Source organism: Ostrinia nubilalis, chromosome 22 (assembly GCF_963855985.1).
Source record: "Ostrinia nubilalis chromosome 22, ilOstNubi1.1, whole genome shotgun sequence".
Classification (NCBI taxonomy): domain Eukaryota; kingdom Metazoa; phylum Arthropoda; class Insecta; order Lepidoptera; family Crambidae; genus Ostrinia; species Ostrinia nubilalis.
The window spans coordinates 3,662,370-3,684,526 of record NC_087109.1 but is presented as its reverse complement, the minus strand read 5'-3'; the positions used below and the strand labels follow the sequence as shown (position 1 = coordinate 3,684,526).

Genomic DNA, 22,157 nt, shown 5'->3' with positions numbered 1-22,157 from the left:
AAGATGGTGGTAGCTAGCCAGGCGGACTTAGAATAAGCCCTACCACCAACCAAACCGAGCAGAAAAATCTGCCCCCACTGGAAATCGAACCCGGGACCTCTGTGTCTGAAGTAGGTGGTCTTACCACTAGACCACAGAGGCGGTTAAATGTGTGTCTTATAGGTTTGTAACAAATGAAAATTATCTTGTCGTATGGGTATGAGGCTACACCTTAGCGTTGTGTTCTCGACCCATTAGGATCTTTTATGCTTCCCCTTTCCGTATTTTGTATCATGCACAGAAAAGTCTATAGCAACTGAGACTATAGCCCCGGCAGACTCATGAGTAATATGCCTTTGAACATGCTCTTAGAATAAAAAATAGACTTTTATCATGAAAAAACTCAAGTATAAATATTTAGTCAAAATATCAAGCATGTTATTGATCCCATTTCACATTGGGTTCATAAAAAGTATGTCAATTGAATAGGGTATCCACTAGATTCTGCTTGAAATTAGATTAGTTTAAATTTCATTAAGGCCATAGCAGATTGACTTTCAGCAGTTCAATTTACCTCTCACTATTTTCCCGTTAGCGTACTCTGATTGCGTTAAAACAAATCACTCACGAACCTATCCGCTTTCAGGGAAGGTCGCAACCTCGAGGAGAATGTCGCCAAGACCCTCGGCTGGCTGCAAGCTGAGCTGGGCGCGCTACCCGCTCGTTTACACGTGTCAGCCGACGCAGTGCGCTTGCAGCAACAACTGGACACGCACACGCCGCTGTATAGAGACCTCAATCAGAGGGAGCATGAGCTCATCATGCTTCTTGACAAAGGTAAAGTTAATCTGCCGATATTGTAGTCCTCATCATCATTTCAGCCATAGGATGTCCACTTCTGAACAAAGGACTCCCCAAGGCTTTTCACATAGATCGGTTCTACGCTGCTCTCATCCAGGAGTCTCCACTAAATCGTCAATCCACCGACTCCCCATTATCAGCCCACAACAGTCCACTACTGGACATAAATCTTGTCTATTATGGATCGTTTCACCCTTCACTTCCAGCTTTTGCTAGCGACAGGGTTATTACAAAATTACTAATATTGTTTATCACAAACAAAAAAAATGTTGCATTCAGGTATTACCTTATTTTCAAATTCTATTTATATTTTGTTTAGGTCGCGAAATGGAGAAGAAGCCAGCCTACCAAGGCCTGCGCAAAGACCTTGATAGAGTCCAAGCACAGTGGGACAAACTCAAGCGGGAGATCGTCGACCGCTACACCAGGCTGCAAACCGCTATGGTATGTATAGTTAGGTATACATATAAATATTTTAAGAAGTGTCTATAAATACATTATTTGTAATACTTGGATGGAGTCTTAGCTGCTATGCAGACCCTGTGCTGTACTGCAATACCGAATTAAGGAAAACAATTTTCTGAAAAAAAATACCACCTTCTGAGACACAGCTTGAGTCCTAAAGGGTTTGTAGAGCTGGGGTTGGGTTTAAATTAATGCAACATCAGATTTGTCTTTCGGAAAAGCATTGTTAAAATGTGAAAAAAGCCTAGTAATTAACAAATTTTTAAGGTGTTACGCAAAAAGCACGATTTGACATGTTTTTCGAAGTTGCAAAATTGGATTCAACTAACTGTTTCACACAACATTGAAAATTCAAAAATATGTCGTACTTTTAATGTCAATTTCAACTGGACTATTTCCAAGGCCCATCAAGCTTCACTTGGACTAGATAGCGCTGTGTTAACTAGCCAACTACAATTTAATTTTTTTACTCTCCCACCAGGAACATTGCCGCAAGTACAGCAAGGCGCAAGAGTCCTTCATACCCTGGCTGTCTGACGCCGAGGAGCGCCTGGCCAAGCTGCCGCCCGTCGCCTTTACAAGGAAAGAGGCCGAAAGACAGCTCCGAGACCTACAGCAGATCAGGAACGACATCTGGAAGAGGTCAGTTGATACAGCAAAGTAATTTGACAGTTAACTTTCCCCCGGAATAAACTTGAACTTCACTGGTTGGGTCTTTATTGGTGGTCAAGCTGCAATCCTGTCTAAAGCCCGGTCGCCGAGCACGTAGAATTTCGTCCAATGACCCATCCTTATCGCTCGCCCGTAATTATGTTGCTATCGCGCACACTCACTGCGGCCGCCCGTCGCACAGTCGATATAATTACGTGCGAGCGATAAAGATGGGGTAGCTTGGGGTCATTGGACGACATTCTACGTGCTCGGAGACCGGACTATACACATTGCAGCGCGCAGCGGTGGGAATAGTCTCGTATTGATACAGCAAGGCGCAGGAGTCCTTCGTCGTTATGTTTTAACTCACAAGGACATCATAAACAGCAAAGTGCGCACCAGCTGATCCGAATGTCACCTAGCTTTTTTTTAAAGATGAATATTAGTAATTTGAATTGCACAAATTACTAAAAGTCCCGTTACCCCTCGTAATAAGCTAAATATGCTTGTATTACGAGTGAGTTCATGATAATAGTAGAATCGATCGGAACGTAACTCGAACCAGCGTACCTCGGATCTCGAGTTTCTACTTAATTTACAAACGAAAACTTTCCTTATTCCTATCCTTCGAAGCCACAGGATTTGATACTTTCAACAATATCGTGTGTTGTTATGAACAAGGAGCTGAGCCGGATGTCCTTGTCACCTTGTTTTTAACACTATGATATGTATTTTTACCTTATTTTCTATTTGGTGACCATAAAAGTTTATTTAATTGTTCTGTCCAGGTCCGGCGAATACGAGAACAACAAGACACTCGGCGAGACGTTCATCTCATCGTGCGATGTTGACCAGGAGGTCGTGCGCAAGCAGCTTGACTCCATGAAGGACCGCTGGGACCGCCTCAACAACGGTTGGTTGTCACTATATTGCTTTTAGACTTTAAATGAATGTTTTCAGGAAGTATGTTGTTACAAGAGCTCTTGATTATCTACACTTCTACAGTCACGGGAGTAAATTGAAGCTTAAAAGGATCTTATATCCTATTGCTGGGAAAAAACCTCATCCAAACTGCACTGTTGTCATGCAAGCCCGATGGAGATGGTAGAGTGAAAAACTATAATATTGTGTTGTATATTTTTTGCAATGAGAAGCCGGATGCCGTACATACGAGTACGATGCCGTCTGAACACCTTACACCCGTATTCATAAACGATGCTTGCTTTTGTGAAGGAGCAAATCGAACGCACAGCGTTGAATAGAGCTCTGTGATTGGTTCGTGTGTGACCCTGTGCGTCCACGCGCACTGTGAGACCTCATAGTAATGTTTGTGAATACGGGCGTGAGGCTTTTCTTACATAATTTTCACTACATGTGATTTCACCACCACTCTCAGACACCCAATCCGATTTTCCTTACAATTTCCTGCTACTTATACGTTTCAGAATACACCTCACTTGGTATTTCACCATAAACCTTTTCTAACGCCAAACAAATTCAACAGAGGTTCTCCAACAAGTGGAATTCCTCGAGACCACCGCTCGCAAGCTCGGCGAATTCGGCGAGAAAGTTCGCGCGGTGGAGACTCCTCTACAACGATGCGAGGAGCGCCTGGGAGACGCCTTGGCCGCCCCGCCCGCTGTCGCTGCCGAGGCTGTGGCGCGTTTGTCTGATCAGATACATGCTCTCAAGGCACCACTACAGGTAAGCACTTCGTATAAGCAGGCCTGTTCATCTCCGCGAGTTTGCATCGGAAACAAAACACGCGCGACTACACCTCCTGAGATATCTAATCGACAGGACAATCACGAGCGAACATTGACGTACGCACGTGTATTCTACACCCATTTGCATTGTAAAGACAATAAACTATGTATGAAAAACGGTGGTGTAATTAGTACTGTGCAGTATTTTAACTGCCTGAATAATAATAGAAACACAAAATATAATTCATGCTTAATAATGTATTTCCTCCGCCATTTTCCGCAGTTTGGCACCTCACGTCACACATCATTTTACCTTCTGGTAGTACTTATTATTATTCTGTGGTATAAGGTATTATTACACTCATTTTTGGAATTCTAGTGCTGATAAGCCACTAAAAACATACAATCTTTGAGATATGAGTTTAGTCGGGAGGCATTTGAGTAGTGGAGTGCTGCGCTGTACGTCACTTACTTGCAGCGAGACTAGCTGTAGCGGCGCCCTATTGCGACTTGAATTCATTGCGATTTACTCACGGTTAATGCTAAATACCCAGTTCGCTTACTCATATTAAACCGTCAATTTCCAGCTGGAGAATTGTTTGCTTATGCGTGCCGTTTATCAATTAATGAAGTATGTCATTATCAGAAAACTATTTTACGGTACATGAAACATCATCCAGTGGCCGTGATGTGTCCAAATCAATCATGTGTCATCGTCCAATTTTAGACATTTCTTTGAGTACACTTTGGCTTTGTTAGCTAAATTCTTCACCACTTCCACAAGGTATTGACCTGTGAGCACCTCGCCATAGTCAATTTTAACCCCTCTATCTCCTTCCAGAGCGTGGAAGTAGCAGCGGACGACATCGTGCGTCTCGCTCTGGAATGCAATGGGCCCGACGCGGCGGCGCGCGCACGTGACGTGTTGCAAGAACACGCGGCGGCGCTGCACGACCGGCTCAATGACCTCGAGCAGAGAGCTGATGAGGCTAAGGGAAGATTGGCAGGCGCTGCAGCCGCTGTCACGCAGTTCCAAGTAAGTTTACGGCTTAACAGGGCAAGCTATTTAGCCGCTTGATAGCGCTGGAATGCAGCAACTGGCCTTAGAGCGGGTGGTACGGTGAAAAGTGCTGGGAGCGACGATATAGCGGCGCGTGATCCCACACTTGACCATTCAACGCGGAGTGTCGTTTTCATTTTTTATTGTTGTGGTTTATTTCTTCGATGTTTACGAGCACATCATAATACTTATAATACGGTCCACTTTTATTTTACTCAAGACCTAAGGCTCAACCATTGATCCGGCTCGAAGGACCATTGTCTAAGTTTGTTGTTTTTTTCTTTAAATATTTTAAAAGGTTACCGTTATAAAAGTGTTTTTATTGCAAAAAATCCCGTGACAGTGATAATTTTATTGTTTTTTCTACTTCATTTCCTGGAGTTAATTTCTTCATCCATCAACTAAAACAATAACACCCTATTCTACCCCACAGGACAAAGTCAAGAACCTGTCCCACGACTTAACCGACTTAGAAAAGGAGCTAGACTCCATGAAACCTCCGGGCCGTGACGTCAAGACTGTCAAGCAGCAGCTGGATGACATCGGCCGTTTCTACAAGAGGCTGGAGAAAGCTGACGACCTTATTGGTGACACTGAAAGGGCTGCAGAGAGTCTGGTGGACAGCGGATACGCTGTGGACTCGTCGAAGACTAGAGACCAGGTATGTATTCTTTAATCATCATCATTTCTGACAATAGTGACTGAGTTTCTTGCGCTGCTTCTTCTCAGCACTGGCCCATTTATTGTCCCGAAGCAGTGCTAGGGTTAATATTGGGACGTGTAAAAGTGATTTTTAAAAGCCTATTTGCAAAAATATATGAGTTTTAAGAGTTTTTTTAAGTTTTTCAGCTATAGGACGTCCACTGCTGAACATAGGCCTCCCCCAATGACTTCCATTTTGACCGGTTCTTTCTTTAATGGTTAGGATATAAGACACATAGTGCATTTGAAAGGAGTTGGAAGTGTTTTAATTGAATCAATGTCAATCTTTTAAAGATTTGATATATTGGAAGCTATTCTTTGTTCGAGAGTATTTACTTAGCTAAGCAAAAATAAGTCTCAGTCATATAACACTCAGTCGTACCTAATTACGATCATTTTTTTACTGAAATAGCTTACGATAAATCCTCATTAATATTGTTTTTGTCTGTAAATGAGTTAAAGTAGACGGCGGTCTTACTTTGCCTATTTGACCAATAGTTGACTGTTCAAAAATATTTTTTAACCGCCACACTGTTCCTAGTGAATATGACCCTTTTTTATGTTGCATAACAAAAATTTCGTATCTGACGATTGTTTCATAAACAAAACAGTACATGACCTTTATTATGTTGTATTTAACATAGACAAACTGTACCATAACTTCATTTATTTCTCTTAGGTGGAAGGCCTGCGCAAACAACTAGGCAAGCTTGACGAGCGCGCGCGCTCCAAGGAACAAGAGCTGGATGACACCCTGAGCAAGTTGGAAGCCTTCTACAAGGCTTACGACTCCGTCATGGACGACGTGCAGGAGGTAAGATGACGTTTACTTAAATGACAGATGTATGAACGACAATTTAATTGGCAGTTTAGACTGTGATTTAGCGCAGATAAGTTGGAAAAACTGCAGGAAGAACAACAGTAAAAATCCAAGATATATACTTTTAGACAAGGACTCCGAACTTGTGTCCTGCTGTCTTTATATAACTTTAGCTTTTCGTATTTTGTATGAAATGAATAAATATAAATTCTTCTACATTCCCTAGTTGACATAAAACCCATCCTCACTGTACTCTTGTTAACTATTTAATGTATTGTTCTCTGTAATCGATCTGTTAAAGTTATCAAGTGTCCCACCATGGGTTAGCGAGTGTTAAATTACCATTCTATACAAGTGTTGCTCTATGAGATGAGAGATGAGATGTATGAACATCATTATTAACCTTTACTGACATAAAATCCCTTTTCCCAGGCCTCCGAACAAGTCCGCAGTCTCAAGCCGGTCTCTTCCGAAGTAGAACAGATCAGAGCCCAGCAGAAAGACTTCGGCGAGCTGCGCCGACGTACGCTTGAACCGCTCGGCCAGAACGTGGCTCATTGCAACAAGATTGGACAGGGCCTGGTGCGATCAGCGCTACAAGGAGTTAGCACGCAACAATTGGAGAAAGATCTGGAGAAGATGAATGACAAATGGAATGCTCTTAAGGAGAAGGTAACATTTAGAGAACTTGTGTTGTGTGCCTTTATACGCAAATTGTCAAATTCACGCGAAAATTTGGCAATTTCCGAATTTGGCACATTGCGACCGCTTGACAATTTGCGAATTTGACAATTTGCGCATAAAGGAACTTGTGATTTAGGTACTGGATGACGTCCACTGCTCAATAAAGACCTCCTCAATGATTTCCACATCGCCCGGTTGGTAGCGGTCTGCATCCAGCGCCTTCCTGCTACCTTTATGAGGTCGTTGGACCTCCTCCATATGGGTGGACGCTCTTATACGCTTCTGCATAGTTTTGGAACCTTCGGTTCGATTTGAATACTTATGAATTGGCGCAGAAAATGGCTTATTGTCAAAACCGAATAAAAAAAATCAATTTAGACAACTGAACGTTAAAATACAGTAGATAGGTAAAAGAAAAAAAAGGTAGCCCTTATGGGGCATTTTACATGTCTCCTTATCTTTTGGGCACTACCAGCGCTTCGAGACAAATCTAAATCTATTCGAAACGAATCTGGCCGTAAATCAATTTCGTCTTGCTACATTCTGAATACAGAACACATACAAACTTCTTCACTAATATGTATAATGTTTACAGCATCATAATTTTTCTCAAAGATAGAGCCCAAAAAAAAATCAAATAACTCCTTAAGGGTCACTTTTAAAATGTTCCCTGACATATATTACGTGCCACATATTTGTTAAAATTTAATAAAAATATTTCATCGTCCATTAATTTATTCAGATGAACGAGCGCGAGCGCCGCCTAGACGTAGGATTACTCCAGTCCGGCAAGTTCGCCGAAGCATTAGCCGGGCTGGACAAGTGGCTGGCCGACACCGAGGATATGGTGCGCAACCAGAAGCCGCCGTCTGCTGACTACAAGGTCGTGAAGGCACAGCTACAGGAGCAGAAGGTATGTTTTGAAGACAGGTGTTTTTTCTTCTTCTTATCGTGTCGACAACAAACTTACACAGTGTCAGCCCAAAACTCCGCTACAAGAGTGGCGTTGTCAGCTGCATTCATTAAATCCTCCTGAGTGCAGTTGCTCGGGCACTCACTTATTAACTCGTTTTTTTACATAAGAATCTTCTCCTGACAATAACAAACACAACAAAAAAAGAATTGACCAAGGAAAGCCGTCTGGGGGCTGGTCATAATATTATGGGTTTAAATAAGTTTTATATACCTACTATAAATCAACATAATCATCTTTTCAATAACAGTTCGTATTGTTGTGTTGTAGATTTAGCCGTGATTCTTAGATTAAAGGACAATGTTCGTTCTCCATACATTGTTCGCCGTTAGAGCAACAGTGCCGAAAAAATACTTTCTAGGTTCTAAATGACACAAATCTTTATGTAAGAACAATTATTCCTGGCGGACCAATTCTATAAACTTATTAATAGCAATATTGTTATCATAACCTCTTACTTACTAGTATTGTATTATATTATTGTATGCACATCGATTTGGGAGATATTCTGTATTGTAGTTGTCGCAGCCAAATTGTATTATAATATTGGACGGGTTTTGGAAATAGCTCAGCGTTCCACTTTTATGATTTACTTACTTACATTTTGCACGTAAATAAATAACATGAATCCTATGTTTACTTTCCACTCTTGACATTTAACACGTGACTTACCAAACTACCTATCTCCATGGTTACCGTCTTAGTCTATGCATGACTAGGGATTGAACAACTTTTAATTGAATATTAACTATTCTTGATAATTATTATCGATTGAAAAATATTCGATTCAAAAATCGAAAGGTATATTCAATTTTAATAATAAAATAAATATTATTTACTACCACCTATGAAATGTTCTGAAAATTGCCTGGAGCGCTCCCCCAATCCTGGGTTTTCCCTTTCCAAGCTGAGAGGACATCATTTTGGTTCTATCGATACATTATAAAGGTACTTAATATTTGAAATGTATTACCAATTATTGTTATAAGCATTTTGAGCGAATAAAACTTTCAATTCTATTAGAACTTAAGACATTTCTCTCACTTTAAGCGGCATTGGATTTTTCATCGGATATTGAAACTGTTACAGATATATTAAAGATGATCCCATATTGTTGTCATTGTCAATATCAGTGTTATGATCACAATTCTTTTTATTTTATTCATGACCTTCGACCAGTTGGACACATTAGATAGCTTCTTGTAGTATCGTGCAATATATTTTTAACTCTAAATTAAAATCTAGTCATACTGTAGCAATTTGAACGATTTATTTTATTTACAAGATCGGTATCTTATTGTCTATGATGACCGCAGTCAACATCACTATTACGTGGATTCCTAACAATGAAGTACGGCATTGCCTTGTGCCGATTTTATAGATGACCCACGCTGAACTGTCCCGCCAAACTCAATGACAGGGGGGCGCTACCATCGTTCAACTATATGGTTTCCAACATGGCAAAAATCTGAACCAGCGATCCGGTATTGACGGTGGCGCCCCACTGTCAATGTCATCGACAGGACAGTCCAGTATTTTGGAACTATACATAGATTTTATTGACACAAATTATGGAACTTCATAGGATATGGAGCAGGCCACGCCCTAAAATGTCCGGATGTCGTCATAGTATTATGGAATACATATAAAAGACTTTTATTATTTCATTTTCTAATCCTCAAGTGTCCGTTACAATCTAATTAATATTTATGTAATCAAAAAGTAAGAGATTAATTTTGATACTTTACTGCTGTGCCCAGGAATCTAAGGCCGTTTCTGACAATGTCCTTTTTATGGTTATTCTAGCAATATAATACTTTTTTATTATTTCAACAAAGTAAATAAACAGTTCTTGCGAGTCTTCAACCGCATTTTACTCTGAAAATGTGGGTTAACATCGTACACATTAGCGTCAAAAATCATGTTCAATATACCGATCATAGTTCTTTACCTCATAACCTTTTTACCTCAACAGTTCCTCAAGAAGATGCTAATGGACCGTCAGAACTCCATGTCGTCTCTATTCGCGATGGGAAACGAAGTGGCGGCGGGCTGCGAGCCGGCTGAGCGAAAGGCGGTGGAGGGACAGCTCAAGAAGCTCATGCAGCGGTTCGATGCGCTGACCGAGGCCGCACAGCAACGGATGCTGGATTTGGAGCAGGCTATGAAGGTCAGTGGACTGTGACGTCATCAACGTGTGAGCAACTCGCACAAAAACTCCTTAGTATATCCTCACTATTAGCTATGGGAAATGACCTCATTTGGCCACCAAATCCATCCTGTAGTAACCTTACTACAGAATGGATTTGGAGCAAGCTATGAAGGTCAGTAAGCTGTGACGTCAGCAACTGTGGTCAAAAGGTGTGACGTGGTCTGATCAGGCGTATAAGAGGCAACAAGTTGACTGGATGCTGTATCTAGTCCAGGCTATGAAGGTAAGTGGGTTAAGTCTTGGCTGTGACGACATTAACATGTGACCAACTCCCATCAGAACTCCTTATTATATCCTCACTATTCGAAATGAGGTGACTGTAGGATGGATTTATAGCAAGCTATGAAGGTCAGTAAGCTGTGACGTCAGCAACTGTGACCAAAAGGTGTGGTGTGGTCTGATCAGACGTATAGAAGGGAACAAGGTGGCTGGATGTTACGTCTGAAGCAAGCTATCAAGGTTGGTGTGTCTGCGTCTTGTCTGTGACGTCATCAACGTGTGACCAACTCCCATCAAAACACCATATCGTCCATTTGCGACGACAACGTGACATCTTCTGTGTTAATCTAATTGAAGATGTCACACTGTCGTCGCAAATGGACGATATTATATCCTCTCAATTCGCGTTGGGCAATGAGGTGGCTTCGAGCTGGATCTAGAGCAAGCTATTAAGGTCAGTAAGCTGTGACGTCAGCAATTGTTATCAAAAGGTGTGACGTGGTCCGATCAGGCGTTTATGAAGCGACAAGGTGACTGTATGCTGAATCTAAACCAGGCTATGAAGGTAAGTGGGTTAAGTCTTGGCTGTGACGTCATTAACATGTCACCAACTCCCACCAGAACTCCTTATTATATCCTCACTATTCGCGATAGGCAATGAGGTGGCTTCGAGCTGGATCTAGAGCAAGCTATGAAGGTCATTTAGCTGTGACGTCAGCAACTGTGACCAAAAGGTGTGATCAGGCGTATAAGATGCGACAAAGTGACCAGATGCTATATCTGAAGCAAGCTTTCAAGGTTGGTATATCAAGGGTCTTGTCTGTGACGTCATCAACGTGTGGTCTGATCAGGCGTATAGAAGGGAACAAGGTGGCTGGATGTTAGATCTGAAGCAAACTATCAAGGTTGGTGTGTCTGGGTCTTGTCTGTGACGTCATCAATAGTGAGCAACTCCCACCAGAACTCCATAATATATCCTCTCAATTCGCGTTGGGCAATGAGGTGGCTTCGAGCTGGATCTAGAGCAAGCTATGAAGGTCATTAAGCTGTGACGTCAGCAACTGTGACCAAAAGGTGTGATCAGGCGTATAAGATGCGACAAAGTGACCAGAAGCTATATCTGAAGCAAGCTTTCAAGGTTGGTATAGAAAGGGTCTTGTCTGTGACGTCATCAACGTGTGACCAACTCCCGGCAGAACTCCATGTGCTCTCTATTCGCGATGGGCAACGAAGTGGCGGCGGGCTGCGAGCCGGCCGAGCGGAAGGCGGTGGAGGGACAGCTCAAGAAGCTCATGCAGCGGTTCGATGCTTTGACAGAGGCCGCACAGCAACGGATGCTGGATTTGGAGCAGGCTATGAAGGTCAGTGGACTGTGACGTCATCAACGTGTGAGCAACTCGCACAAAAACTCCTTAGTATATCCTCACTATTCGCTATGGCAAATGAGGTTACTACAGGATGGATTTGGAGCAGGCTATGAAGGTCAGAAACTGTGACCAAAAGTGTGACGTGGTCCGATCAGGCGTATACAAGGTGGCTGGATGTTACGTCTGAAGCAAGCTATCAAGGTTGGTGTGTCTGGGTGTTGGCTGTGACGTCATTAACATATGAGTAACTCCCGCCAGAACTCTGTCCTCTCTATTCGCGATAGGCAATGAGGTGGCTTCGAGCTGGATCTAGAGCAAGCTATGAAGGTCAGTAAGCTGTGACGTCAGCAACTGTGATCAAAAGGTGTGATCAGGCGCATAAGATGCGACAAAGTGACCAGATGCTATATCTGAAGCAAGCTTTCAAGGTTGGTATATCAAGGGTCTTGTCTGTGACGTCATCAACGCGTGACCAACTCCCGTCTGGACTCCATGTGCTCTCTATTCGCGATGGGAAACGAAGTGGCGGCGGGCTGCGAGCCGGCCGAGCGGAAGGCGGTGGAGGGTCAGCTCAAGAAGCTCATGCAGCGGTTCGATGCGCTGACCGAGGCGGCGCAGCAACGGATGCTGGACCTCGAGCAGGCTATGAAGGTGAGGCAGGGTTCGCTGTGACGTCAGCCACTGTGAGCAACTCCCGTCAGAACTCAATGAGGTAACTGCAGGGTGGATTTGGAGCAAGCTATGAAGGTCATTAAGCTGTGACGTCAGCAACTGTTATCAAAAGGTGTGACGTGATGTCTGAGGTGTAAGGGGCAATTACGTGGCAACTGAAGCAACCTAATACGAAGGTAGGTGGATCTGCGTCTTGTCTGTGACGTCATCAATAGTGAGCAACTCCCACCAGAACTCCATATTATATCCTCTCAATTCGCGTTGGGCAACGAAGTGGCGGCGGGCTGCGAGCCGGCCGAGCGGAAGGCGGTGGAGGGACAGCTCAAGAAGCTCATGCAGCGGTTCGATGCGCTGACCGAGGCCGCACAGCAACGGATGCTGGATTTGGAGCAGGCTATGAAGGTCAGTGGACTGTGACGTCATCAACGTGTGAGCAACTCGTACAAAAACTCCTTAGTATATCCTCACTATTCGCTATGGCAAATGAGGTTACTACGGGATGGATTTGGAGCAGGCTATGAAGGTCAGAAACTGTGACCAAAAGTGTGACGTGGTCCGATCAGGCGTATAAGAGGCGACAAGGTGGCTGGATGTTACGTCTGAAGCAAACTATCAAGGTTGGTGTGTCTGGGTCTTGTCTGTGACGTCATCAACTGTGAGCAACTCACGCCAGAACTATATTATATCCTCACTATTCGAAATGAGGTGGCTGCGGAATGTATCTGGAGCAAGCTATGAAGGTCAGTAAGCTGTGACGTCAGCAACTGTGTCAAAAGGTGTGACGTGGTCCGATCAGGCGTTTATGAGGCGACAAGGTGACTGTATGCTGAATCTAAACCAGGCTATGAAGGTAAGTGGGTTAAGTCTTGGCTGTGACGTCATTAACATGTCACCAACTCCCACCAGAACTCCATATTATTTAAACAACACTAATCAATCTCAATATTGCAGGTGGCGAAGCTGTTCCAAGAGCAACTGCAACCGCTGGTGGAATGGCTTGGAGTGTCCGAACGCAAGGTCAAGGCTTTACAACTGGTGCCCACGGATGAGGAGAAGATACAGCAAAAGATCAGGGAGCACAAGGTACGATAAGTTATATGTTCTTTACTTTTACAATCGTCATTATGCGATATACTCGGTCTAGCTGCTGTAATTACTATACCAATAAGGGTTCCCTTAATTTCGCAAACCAGTAAGCGCCACTAGCGAGTGAAAGAACATTACTCCAGAATGGTGCCAACCTAAATGCGAAAGTCCTCTTACCGCTTCAGCGCTCACCAGTTGGCGCTTAACCAGTTTGCCGAGAACTTAATTGACAGTGGTGCCAACTGGTTAGCACGAGCAAGGAAACCCTCACTATCCTTTAAATAAATATCAATCATTGATACACATGGTTATTTGTAAAGCATCAGCAATTTTTCAATACTAGATATAACTAACATATACCGACGGATTAAACTTCACTAAGGCGTGGTCTTAAACCATATACCATTACGTCTTAGTAAGGTATAGGCTTTTAAGTAAAAAAGTAAGAATGGCAATATTCATTTATCCTATCATGCTTAAAAAATACAACGGTGAATTAACGTGCAGAAATTTCGCTATCTCCAATGTTATGACATCTGACAATTATCTGACAATGGTGACTGAGTTTCTTCCGCCACTTCTTCTCAGCACAAACCCATATATTGTCCCGAAGTGTTGGTAGGGCAAGTTATAATTGGGACGTGTATAAGTGCCCTGAATAAACTATTTAATTTCATTATTCTAATAATGACCCCTCCATTCTTCACCAACAGAACCTCCACGAAGACATCCTGTCGAAGCAGCCCGCGTTCAAGCAGCTGACCGAAACCGCGTCCACGCTCATGGGGCTCGTCGGCGACGACGAGGCCACCGCACTGGCTGACAGGCTGCAAGCCGCTACGGACAGGTAAGGAATGACTGATTGGAAGGAAACATAATTAAAATACTGCAATGGGACCTATTAAAAACATAAAAGAGGAAATAGTAGACTGGGCAGTGCCGCCTTGTCAATCACAATTCTTACGTTTATAGGCAACAGGATATCTAGAGCTGTACAATCACACGTTTTATTGCAATCATATATGAATATCGATGTAATGACGCAACTCTACGCATGAACTTTATAAAGAAGTCCATTAAAAATCACCTAGGTGATTTTATCCATGGGTGATCAAAGGACACCAAAGTATCGCCTGAAGTCCACTTTGATCACCTGGGTATAATAAATAGACCCAATTTAGGTATACGAGTAGATTGCAGAGCTAAACAACATCAAGCAAATAATGTTCTGAAGAAGTGTTTAGACATTTTTACATTTTAGTTAACGCATACTCTAAGAAACTTTAAATCTTCTTAGCTATTTCCATAGACTCCATGGAGTGAACAGTACGGCTAGCACGAAAAACTTTCGAGTTCGAATCGTTTGCGTATTCGAATCACCATCAAAAGATTTAATACGAAAACTACAACAGCGCCCTTGTGAACGTGTCGTAAAGTGAACTTAGTATGAGAAATGGTTGCACGAAACTTATTTTGAGAATCAAAATTGTCACTTTATCGTTTAATTCGAAGGTTGAGTATCGAATTTTGTCGAATACGCAAACGATTCGAAGACGAAACTTGTTCATGCTAAAACCTGGTCCGTGAGCACGTAGAATCCCGTCCAATGACCGTAATTATGTTGCTGTCGCGCTCGCACACTCACTGCGGGCGCCCGTCGCACAGTCGCGACAGCAACATAATTACGCGCGAGCGATAGGGATGGGTAGCTTGGGGTCATTGGACGGGATTCTACGTGCTCACGGACCAGGCTTTAGAGGTACAGTATTTTATGAGACTGCCAAGTGATGTTGAAGAGTGTTCATGTAATATAGAAATGTATTAATGCCCCCTTACTTTTACAGATATCAGACCCTAGTAGACAACAGCTTAGACACCGGAGCGTTGTTAGAGCGCTCTCGAGCTGGACTTAGACACCTGGTGCTCACGTACCAGGAGTTAGCAGCCTGGATGGACGCCGTAGAACAGGCACTGGCCAGGAGACGCCTGCTGCCGCTGCAGATGGACAAGCTGCTGAGGACTATGGATGAGCTAGCCGTAAGTAGAATTTAAGGCTATAGATATAAATACTACACTGGTCATCATAAAAATCGACCCACCCGCGACAAGCACTTTCAAACGTATGCATCCCCACTTCCCACCAATATTAATATACTATATTACCATTAAAAAAGCCTAGTTCTTAACTTCATTTCATTAAAGGAAAGGTTTTTACCCCAAAAATGTGTCTGTAGAAGAATCCAGAGTCACTTCTTCAAAAAATAGGTAGTTACGCTTGAGCCAACTTTTATGGCTATAAAATTGTTAAGTTGGGATTAATCGCTATCCATCTGTTAAAGAGGACACGTGAGATCATTATTTGGTTTTATAACCATAAAAATTGGTCTAATTGATCCCAGAGGTGAGCCCAAAGTGAGGTCTTTTTTCAAGTTTTTCAAGTCACATTTATTGTATATGTTAATCGTTTTTTAGGAAATTAAATGTGTTTTTCTTTAAGGATACTTATTGGGCTTTCAAATAACACCAATATTGTTGGGGCACCATGATTGTGTCAGTAGAAACGAGTTTTTCTGTAAAACGTAGGTGGGTCGATTTTTGTGATGACCAGTGTATATTGCAACTTGAGTGAGCCGTTAAAGATGGACAAGCTGAAATTAGACTACATTCTAAATTAAGTGGGTCACTGCAGATGGACAAGCTGATGCGGACTATGGATGAGCTTGCTGTAAGTAGACTTTAAGGCTATAGACAGAAGGACTAGATTGCTAGATTGCAACTTTAGTGATCCGTCGAAGATGGACAAGCTGCAATTAGACCACGCTAAATTGAGTAAGTCGTTGTAGATGGACAAGCTGCTTCGGACTATTGATGAGCTTGTTGTGAGTATACGAGTACCTTAGGACTAATAGACAGAGAGGCTAGATTCTAACTTGAGTGAGCCGTCGAAGATGGACAAGCTGCAATTCGAGTCGGAATAGGTTCAAAATCGAGCAGGTTCTTCTGTTTTAACTCTTTTTTAACCTAAAATGCGCGCCATTATATCGCCTTATCGAAGCTTTTCTACAAAAGCCCAAACATTTGTCGTTAATGACGACGATAACTTATCCTCGATAAGATTATATCGTGGCGCGTATCCTAAGGCCCAGAACAGACGGTGAAACGCAACTGCAACTTTGTGATGATTTTGATGAATGAAACTGAAACTGAAAGTTTCAAACTGGTCGCGTCATGTGTGGTCTCTCAACGGACGTTATGGCAGAAACTTAGGGGTCCATATTCGGTTGCATAAAAAATATTGTCATAATTTAAGAGTGCATAAAGTTTTTTGGCATACTCATCATTTCGCATAACGTTCATACAGAATAAATGATAAGGCATAAATTTTTTTGCCATAACCACTTTTATTATAATAATATTTTAGTATATATTTTTTCTGTATTCTTGTTTTTTTAATAACGATTTCTAGGCATAACATTTATTGGCATCTAAACCAATTCCATAAATATTACTATTCATAATATACAAAATACCATAATGTTAACAAATATGAAATATAAAAATGTTATACATATAAAATATAAGTTAACAAATATAAATAGACAAGCAAGCATGCAAACAAGCATGCAAGCAAGCAGCAAGCATGCAATCAAACAGCAAGCACACAAGCATGCAAGCAAGCTGCAAGGAAGCATGTAAGCATGCATGCAAGCAAGGTTGCAAACAAGCAAGCAAGCAGCAAGCATGCAAGCAAGCAGCAAGCAAGCATGCAAGCAAGCAGCAAGCAGCAAGCAAGCAGCAAGCAAGTGGCAAGGAAGCATGCATGCAATCAAGCAGCAAGCACGCAAGCATGCAAGCAAGCAGCAAGCAAGCATGCAAGCAAGCAGCAAGGAAGCATGCATGCAAGCAAGCATTAGGATTGCCTTATCTCCGGCGCTGCGGGAAGTGCGGTCCTTCCGCTCTGGCGTAACATATACCCGGCATGCCATGCCGGCCGGCATGGCATGCCGGCTGCCGGATGCCGGCTGCCGGATATATGTTACAGCGAGCGAGGACCGCACTCCCTCCGCGCCTCCGGCTTTTAAATTACACTCTAGTATAGGGCAGACTAGTACCACGTGGAAGAGACCACGGCCAGTCGGGATCAACATAATTTCAGACCAGGCAAGCTTAATGTTGTAAAAGAAATGTGGACTGTATAATATGTGCGTTATAATAGATAAGAGGGATTCGATATCAAACAGAATGTATTTTCACGAGCTTAAGTTTTCTAAGAGACAGGTTAAAAATTAAGAACAAAAATGACAATGATACAGAGAATTTTAGTTTTTGCAAATCTGTAGGCCGAAAGAGTATCATACATCACAAATACATAATTATTTACTCTTCAATGTTGGTTGCTCTTATAGACAATATTTTATGACTTTAAATATTATAAATAATTAAATTATGTTTGTAGTATTTTATTAAAAACAAACTTTATGTATATGAAAATTATGTTCTTTACATTTATGATTATTTAAATTATGGTATTGAAAATTAGAGAAAGTTATTATTATGCCTAAGAAACCATTATGCATTTAGAAAACTATGCATATCAAAGTTTATGCGAAAAAACTTTATGCAAATACTGTTATGCCAAACTAAATTATGATGAAAAATGTTATGCGTCTGAGAGGGCACTCGAAACTTAGATGCAACTCAAAAGTAACTACTACAGATTCGTTGCAGTTGCGTTTCACTGTCTGTTCTGGGCCTAAGCGGGCTAAAGCCCGTGAACAAAATCATTCTTCTGATCAAATCTCTTCTGATCAATCTTTTTTATATCCTCAACAGGAAAAGACCGAAGAGATCGCCTCCAAGCAAGAAGCGGTAGACAGCACGGTGGAGTCAGGCCTCGAGCTGATGAAGCACATCTCCGGAGACGAGGCTCTCCAGCTCAAAGACAAGCTGGACGCTCTGCAGAGACGATACAACGATCTCACGTCCAAGGGCGCCGACTTGCTGAGGATCGCGTCTGAAACGCTGCCGCTGGTGCAGCAGCTGTATAACAGCCATAACAAGTGAGTTTTTATTTATATACGTGTCGTAATGAGAATCTACAATCTTATTTAATAAAAATAATATACCGTCAGCTATTTCTGTTGAAAACTTATAGCACTTATAAGAAATGGGACTGAGTGAATAGGGTTTTATTACGATTATAATAAAATAAATAATGTTTTCAGAAAGTTCGTTATAAAATATTGTAGCTCTTTTGATGATGTGTTAGATTAGGATCGCGTGCTTTTTATTTTTTATCTCATAAATTTCAAGCTTTAAGATTGCATCCTAATTACAATTTAGGGTTTGAGTCATAACATATTTACCACTTTAGACTTTCGTAGTCATCGTTTTATTTTCTTTTTTTAAAGCATTGTTCAAACAACAGCATATGTCGGCAGTTGCTTCGGAATAGCATCTTCGGAATAGCATCTTCGGAATAGCATCTTAAGCCGTGTCCTTATTAGAGTATTACTAGTTGCTTACATCTCGCTTGGAGACTTGGCATCACTATCGCATTTGAATGCCTAGTAGCCTCACATTTATTCAACAATACAATTCTTCAAACTTCGCAGACTCAACGAATGGATGTCGAGCGCGGAAGCGTGCCTGCAGTCGGTGGAACCTCGCGAGGAAGACATCTTGAGGCTAGAAGCTGACCTGCAGGAGTTCAAACCTGTGCTGGATAATATCAACCTGATCGGACCGCAGTTATGCCAGGTAAGATGCAGGAATACTGTTACAAGTCTATGTGTTATAAAGGCCATGCTGAGCACTGGTAGTGACGAGCCAGAAGCTTCAAGTCTTGCTTCAGAAGACTTGATTGAAGTTTAGACGCATGAATTTTATTTGGTACAGTTTTTCTAATATGTTTGTTGTGTAAAAAATATTTAAATTACTTACTCTCTTCATTATATCAGCTTTTTGTCAGATAATGATCCTTCACGGTTTGAGGATCTAGATAACTCCTAATCCCCTATAACTATTTGGATAAATTAGGCTTATAACAGATAATATGTAACCATCCTTATTGTAAATAAGTAAATAAATCCTCTAGGATTAGGAGAATTGCAGTCTACTGCATCCTACTTAACATCAGGTGCGATTGCAGTCAAAAACCTGCCTTTTTCTGCATAAAAAAATCAGAGAGGACAATGAGAACGTGATTCGTATAGTATTGTATAGTCTGGTCCGTGAGCACGTAGAATTTTGTCTAATGACCCCTAGCTACCCATCCTTATCGCTCGCGCGCAATTATGTTGCTATCGCGCTCGCACACTCACTGCGGGCGCCCGTCGCACAGTCGCGACAGCAATATAATTACGCGCGAGCGATAAGGATGGGTAGCTAGGGGTCATTGGACAAAATTCTACGTGCTCACGGACCGGGCTTTAGAAGAACGGATTTGTTTGTTGTCTGCAAATCATTTTTCTATAGTTGCATTGGTAAAACACAAGCTCATGGCCATGATCACAAGAGGAAAACAACTCATTCCTTATCTTCTAACCTGTCCATCCTTTACAGATTTCCCCTGGAGAGGGCGCTACGCACGTGGAAGGCATCGTGACCCGCGACAACCGTCGATTCGACGCCATCGCAGAACAGATACAGCGCAAGGCCGAACGCCTGCTGCTTAGCAAGAAGGTTAGCCATTATTTATGATACTTACATCATCATCTGATGATCAACAGGCCACTTGGTGTCCACTAAAGGAGATTTTTCTATAATTTACCAGAGGCAAAGAAGGAGTAATTTTTCGTATAGATGACCCACGCTGAACTGTCCCACCAAACTCAATGACAGGAGGGCGCTACCATCGTTCAACTATATGGTTTCCAACATGGTAAAAATCGGAACCAGCGATCCGGTATTGACGGTGGCGTCCCACTGTCAATGTCATGCATAGGACAGTTCAGTATTTTGGAACTATACAGTCAGTACACTCCCACGCTTGTCATATTATTATTATGGCAGTTCTCATTAACTTGACAGATAGATACGGGAGAACAACTTTTGTTTCTACTGCTGCAACTTCCGTGTAGCTAAGATAGATAAATATCTGATGTCACTTAAATATTTTGAGTATATTCTTAGAGAGTAATGAAAACAGTAATAATTTCAGTATCATTATTTGTACGAGATCGTTTTTGTTGTGCTATGTTAGTCTTTCGACTTTCATTATCTCGTCGCTTAGTTTTCATTGTGTTATGTGTATTATAAGCAGTGTTGTCAGATGTACTAAAACCATACATTCCCCCAACAGAGGTCACTAGAGGTCGTCGGTGATATGGAAGAGGCCGTCGAATGGCTGCGCTCAGTCGAAGGCGCTTTGCGAGAGGCCGAGCCTCCCGCGTGCGAGGCGGCACTTGTGAGGGCCCAGCTAAAACAGCAGCGGCCCCTGAGCGACGACGTGGCCGCACAGAGGGTCCGAGTGAGGGACCTGCTCGCTCAGGCTAAGAAGGTAAGAGGCTTGGAATGGCTGCATTCAGTAGAAGTGTGTTAGAGGCCTAGCCACCCGGCAAATTCAATGGAGCCTTGCGTTTGAAAACAGAAAAAATGTGTATTTAATGACAGAATCTATTTGCTGTCTAGCTTATGTCCCCGAATTTTAGTGATCAGAGCAGTCGTTCGGCAAACGGAAGTTCTACCTGAGGCAGTCTTTTACATCATCATCAGGTCATGTAGATTCCACTGGAGGAATAGCTCCTCTCTAATATGCTTGAGGCAAATGGATTTGCCCACCCTGACAAGGCGGGTGGAAGCTAGATATTTGCACATTTCTTGCTTACGATATCCACGTAAAGAGTGGTCTGGAGGTAGTCTTTTTATCAAGTTTTAAAATAAGCTTTATAAAACACTTCTAAACTCAATCTTCCTCCAGGTTCTTCGTGAGTGCCAGTCGTCCGACGAGACAGCCGTCATCCGCGAACGCAGCGAGGAGCTAAAGGAACTAATGGAGGAAGTGGGCCAGCTCAGCGCCGAGCGACTCGCTGCCCTTGAACAGGCCCTGCCATTGGCCGAACACTTCGCCGATACACATCACGGGTAAGTCAAAGTGTCAAAACCGTTTCAGACAAATGACAGCTGCAACGGCCATCGATTTTGCGAGCTACGCGCCCGCCCACTGCCACTTAAGTTTGGTAATAAAATTCTGCAAGCTACGTCGGTTACTTCGGTTTCATTCCTCACTCAAATCTGATGATGACGTTCACTGCTGGATAAAGGATTTCCACAACGAGCCTGCGCTGCCTGCACTGGTGCTTCCCGATACCTTCACCAAATCATCGGTCCACCGAGTGGGAGGCCTGCCTACACCTTGGTGACCACTCAAGAACTTTTCTGCCTTAACGGGCATCAATTCTACCAGTTACGCGCCCCGCCCACTGTTTAGCTATCCAATTGACTAGCGGTTAAGGGTGCAGATTTAATAATTTCGAATTGACGCTGGCTCAATCCCCATTTATCGCTTGATTATTATAGTAAACCCACTCTTAAACACAGGCGTATAGGCGGTAGGCGAAGCGATTGAATATTAGCTATTTTAGCACTGCAAATTAATGCTCGTTTACAAAAATAATCTACTTACTTTTGGGCATCATGTAAGTTATTATTGTCTAGGGTACATGTGTATTCAAACTAATTGTCAATTGTTTGTCGCAG

The 22,157-nt window shown here is 42.4% G+C and overlaps 1 protein-coding gene across 1 annotated transcript in view; it reads left to right on the top strand.

The window, feature by feature from the left end:
• Window positions 1–22,157, top strand: part of LOC135083026 (dystonin) — a 282,038-nt gene that overhangs the window by 212,100 nt on the left and 47,781 nt on the right. Inside the window, exons 55-73 of the mRNA XM_063977789.1 lie at window positions 626–816; window positions 1,160–1,284; window positions 1,787–1,947; window positions 2,745–2,869; window positions 3,461–3,660; window positions 4,504–4,698; window positions 5,156–5,383; window positions 6,104–6,238; window positions 6,677–6,916; window positions 7,671–7,841; window positions 9,877–10,071; window positions 13,323–13,454; window positions 14,171–14,304; window positions 15,302–15,494; window positions 18,291–18,517; window positions 19,073–19,217; window positions 20,022–20,141; window positions 20,761–20,958; window positions 21,379–21,542. Of these exons, the coding sequence (XP_063833859.1) occupies window positions 626–816; window positions 1,160–1,284; window positions 1,787–1,947; window positions 2,745–2,869; window positions 3,461–3,660; window positions 4,504–4,698; window positions 5,156–5,383; window positions 6,104–6,238; window positions 6,677–6,916; window positions 7,671–7,841; window positions 9,877–10,071; window positions 13,323–13,454; window positions 14,171–14,304; window positions 15,302–15,494; window positions 18,291–18,517; window positions 19,073–19,217; window positions 20,022–20,141; window positions 20,761–20,958; window positions 21,379–21,542 (3,279 nt within the window). The remainder of the gene's footprint in view (window positions 1–625; window positions 817–1,159; window positions 1,285–1,786; window positions 1,948–2,744; window positions 2,870–3,460; window positions 3,661–4,503; window positions 4,699–5,155; window positions 5,384–6,103; window positions 6,239–6,676; window positions 6,917–7,670; window positions 7,842–9,876; window positions 10,072–13,322; window positions 13,455–14,170; window positions 14,305–15,301; window positions 15,495–18,290; window positions 18,518–19,072; window positions 19,218–20,021; window positions 20,142–20,760; window positions 20,959–21,378; window positions 21,543–22,157) is intronic.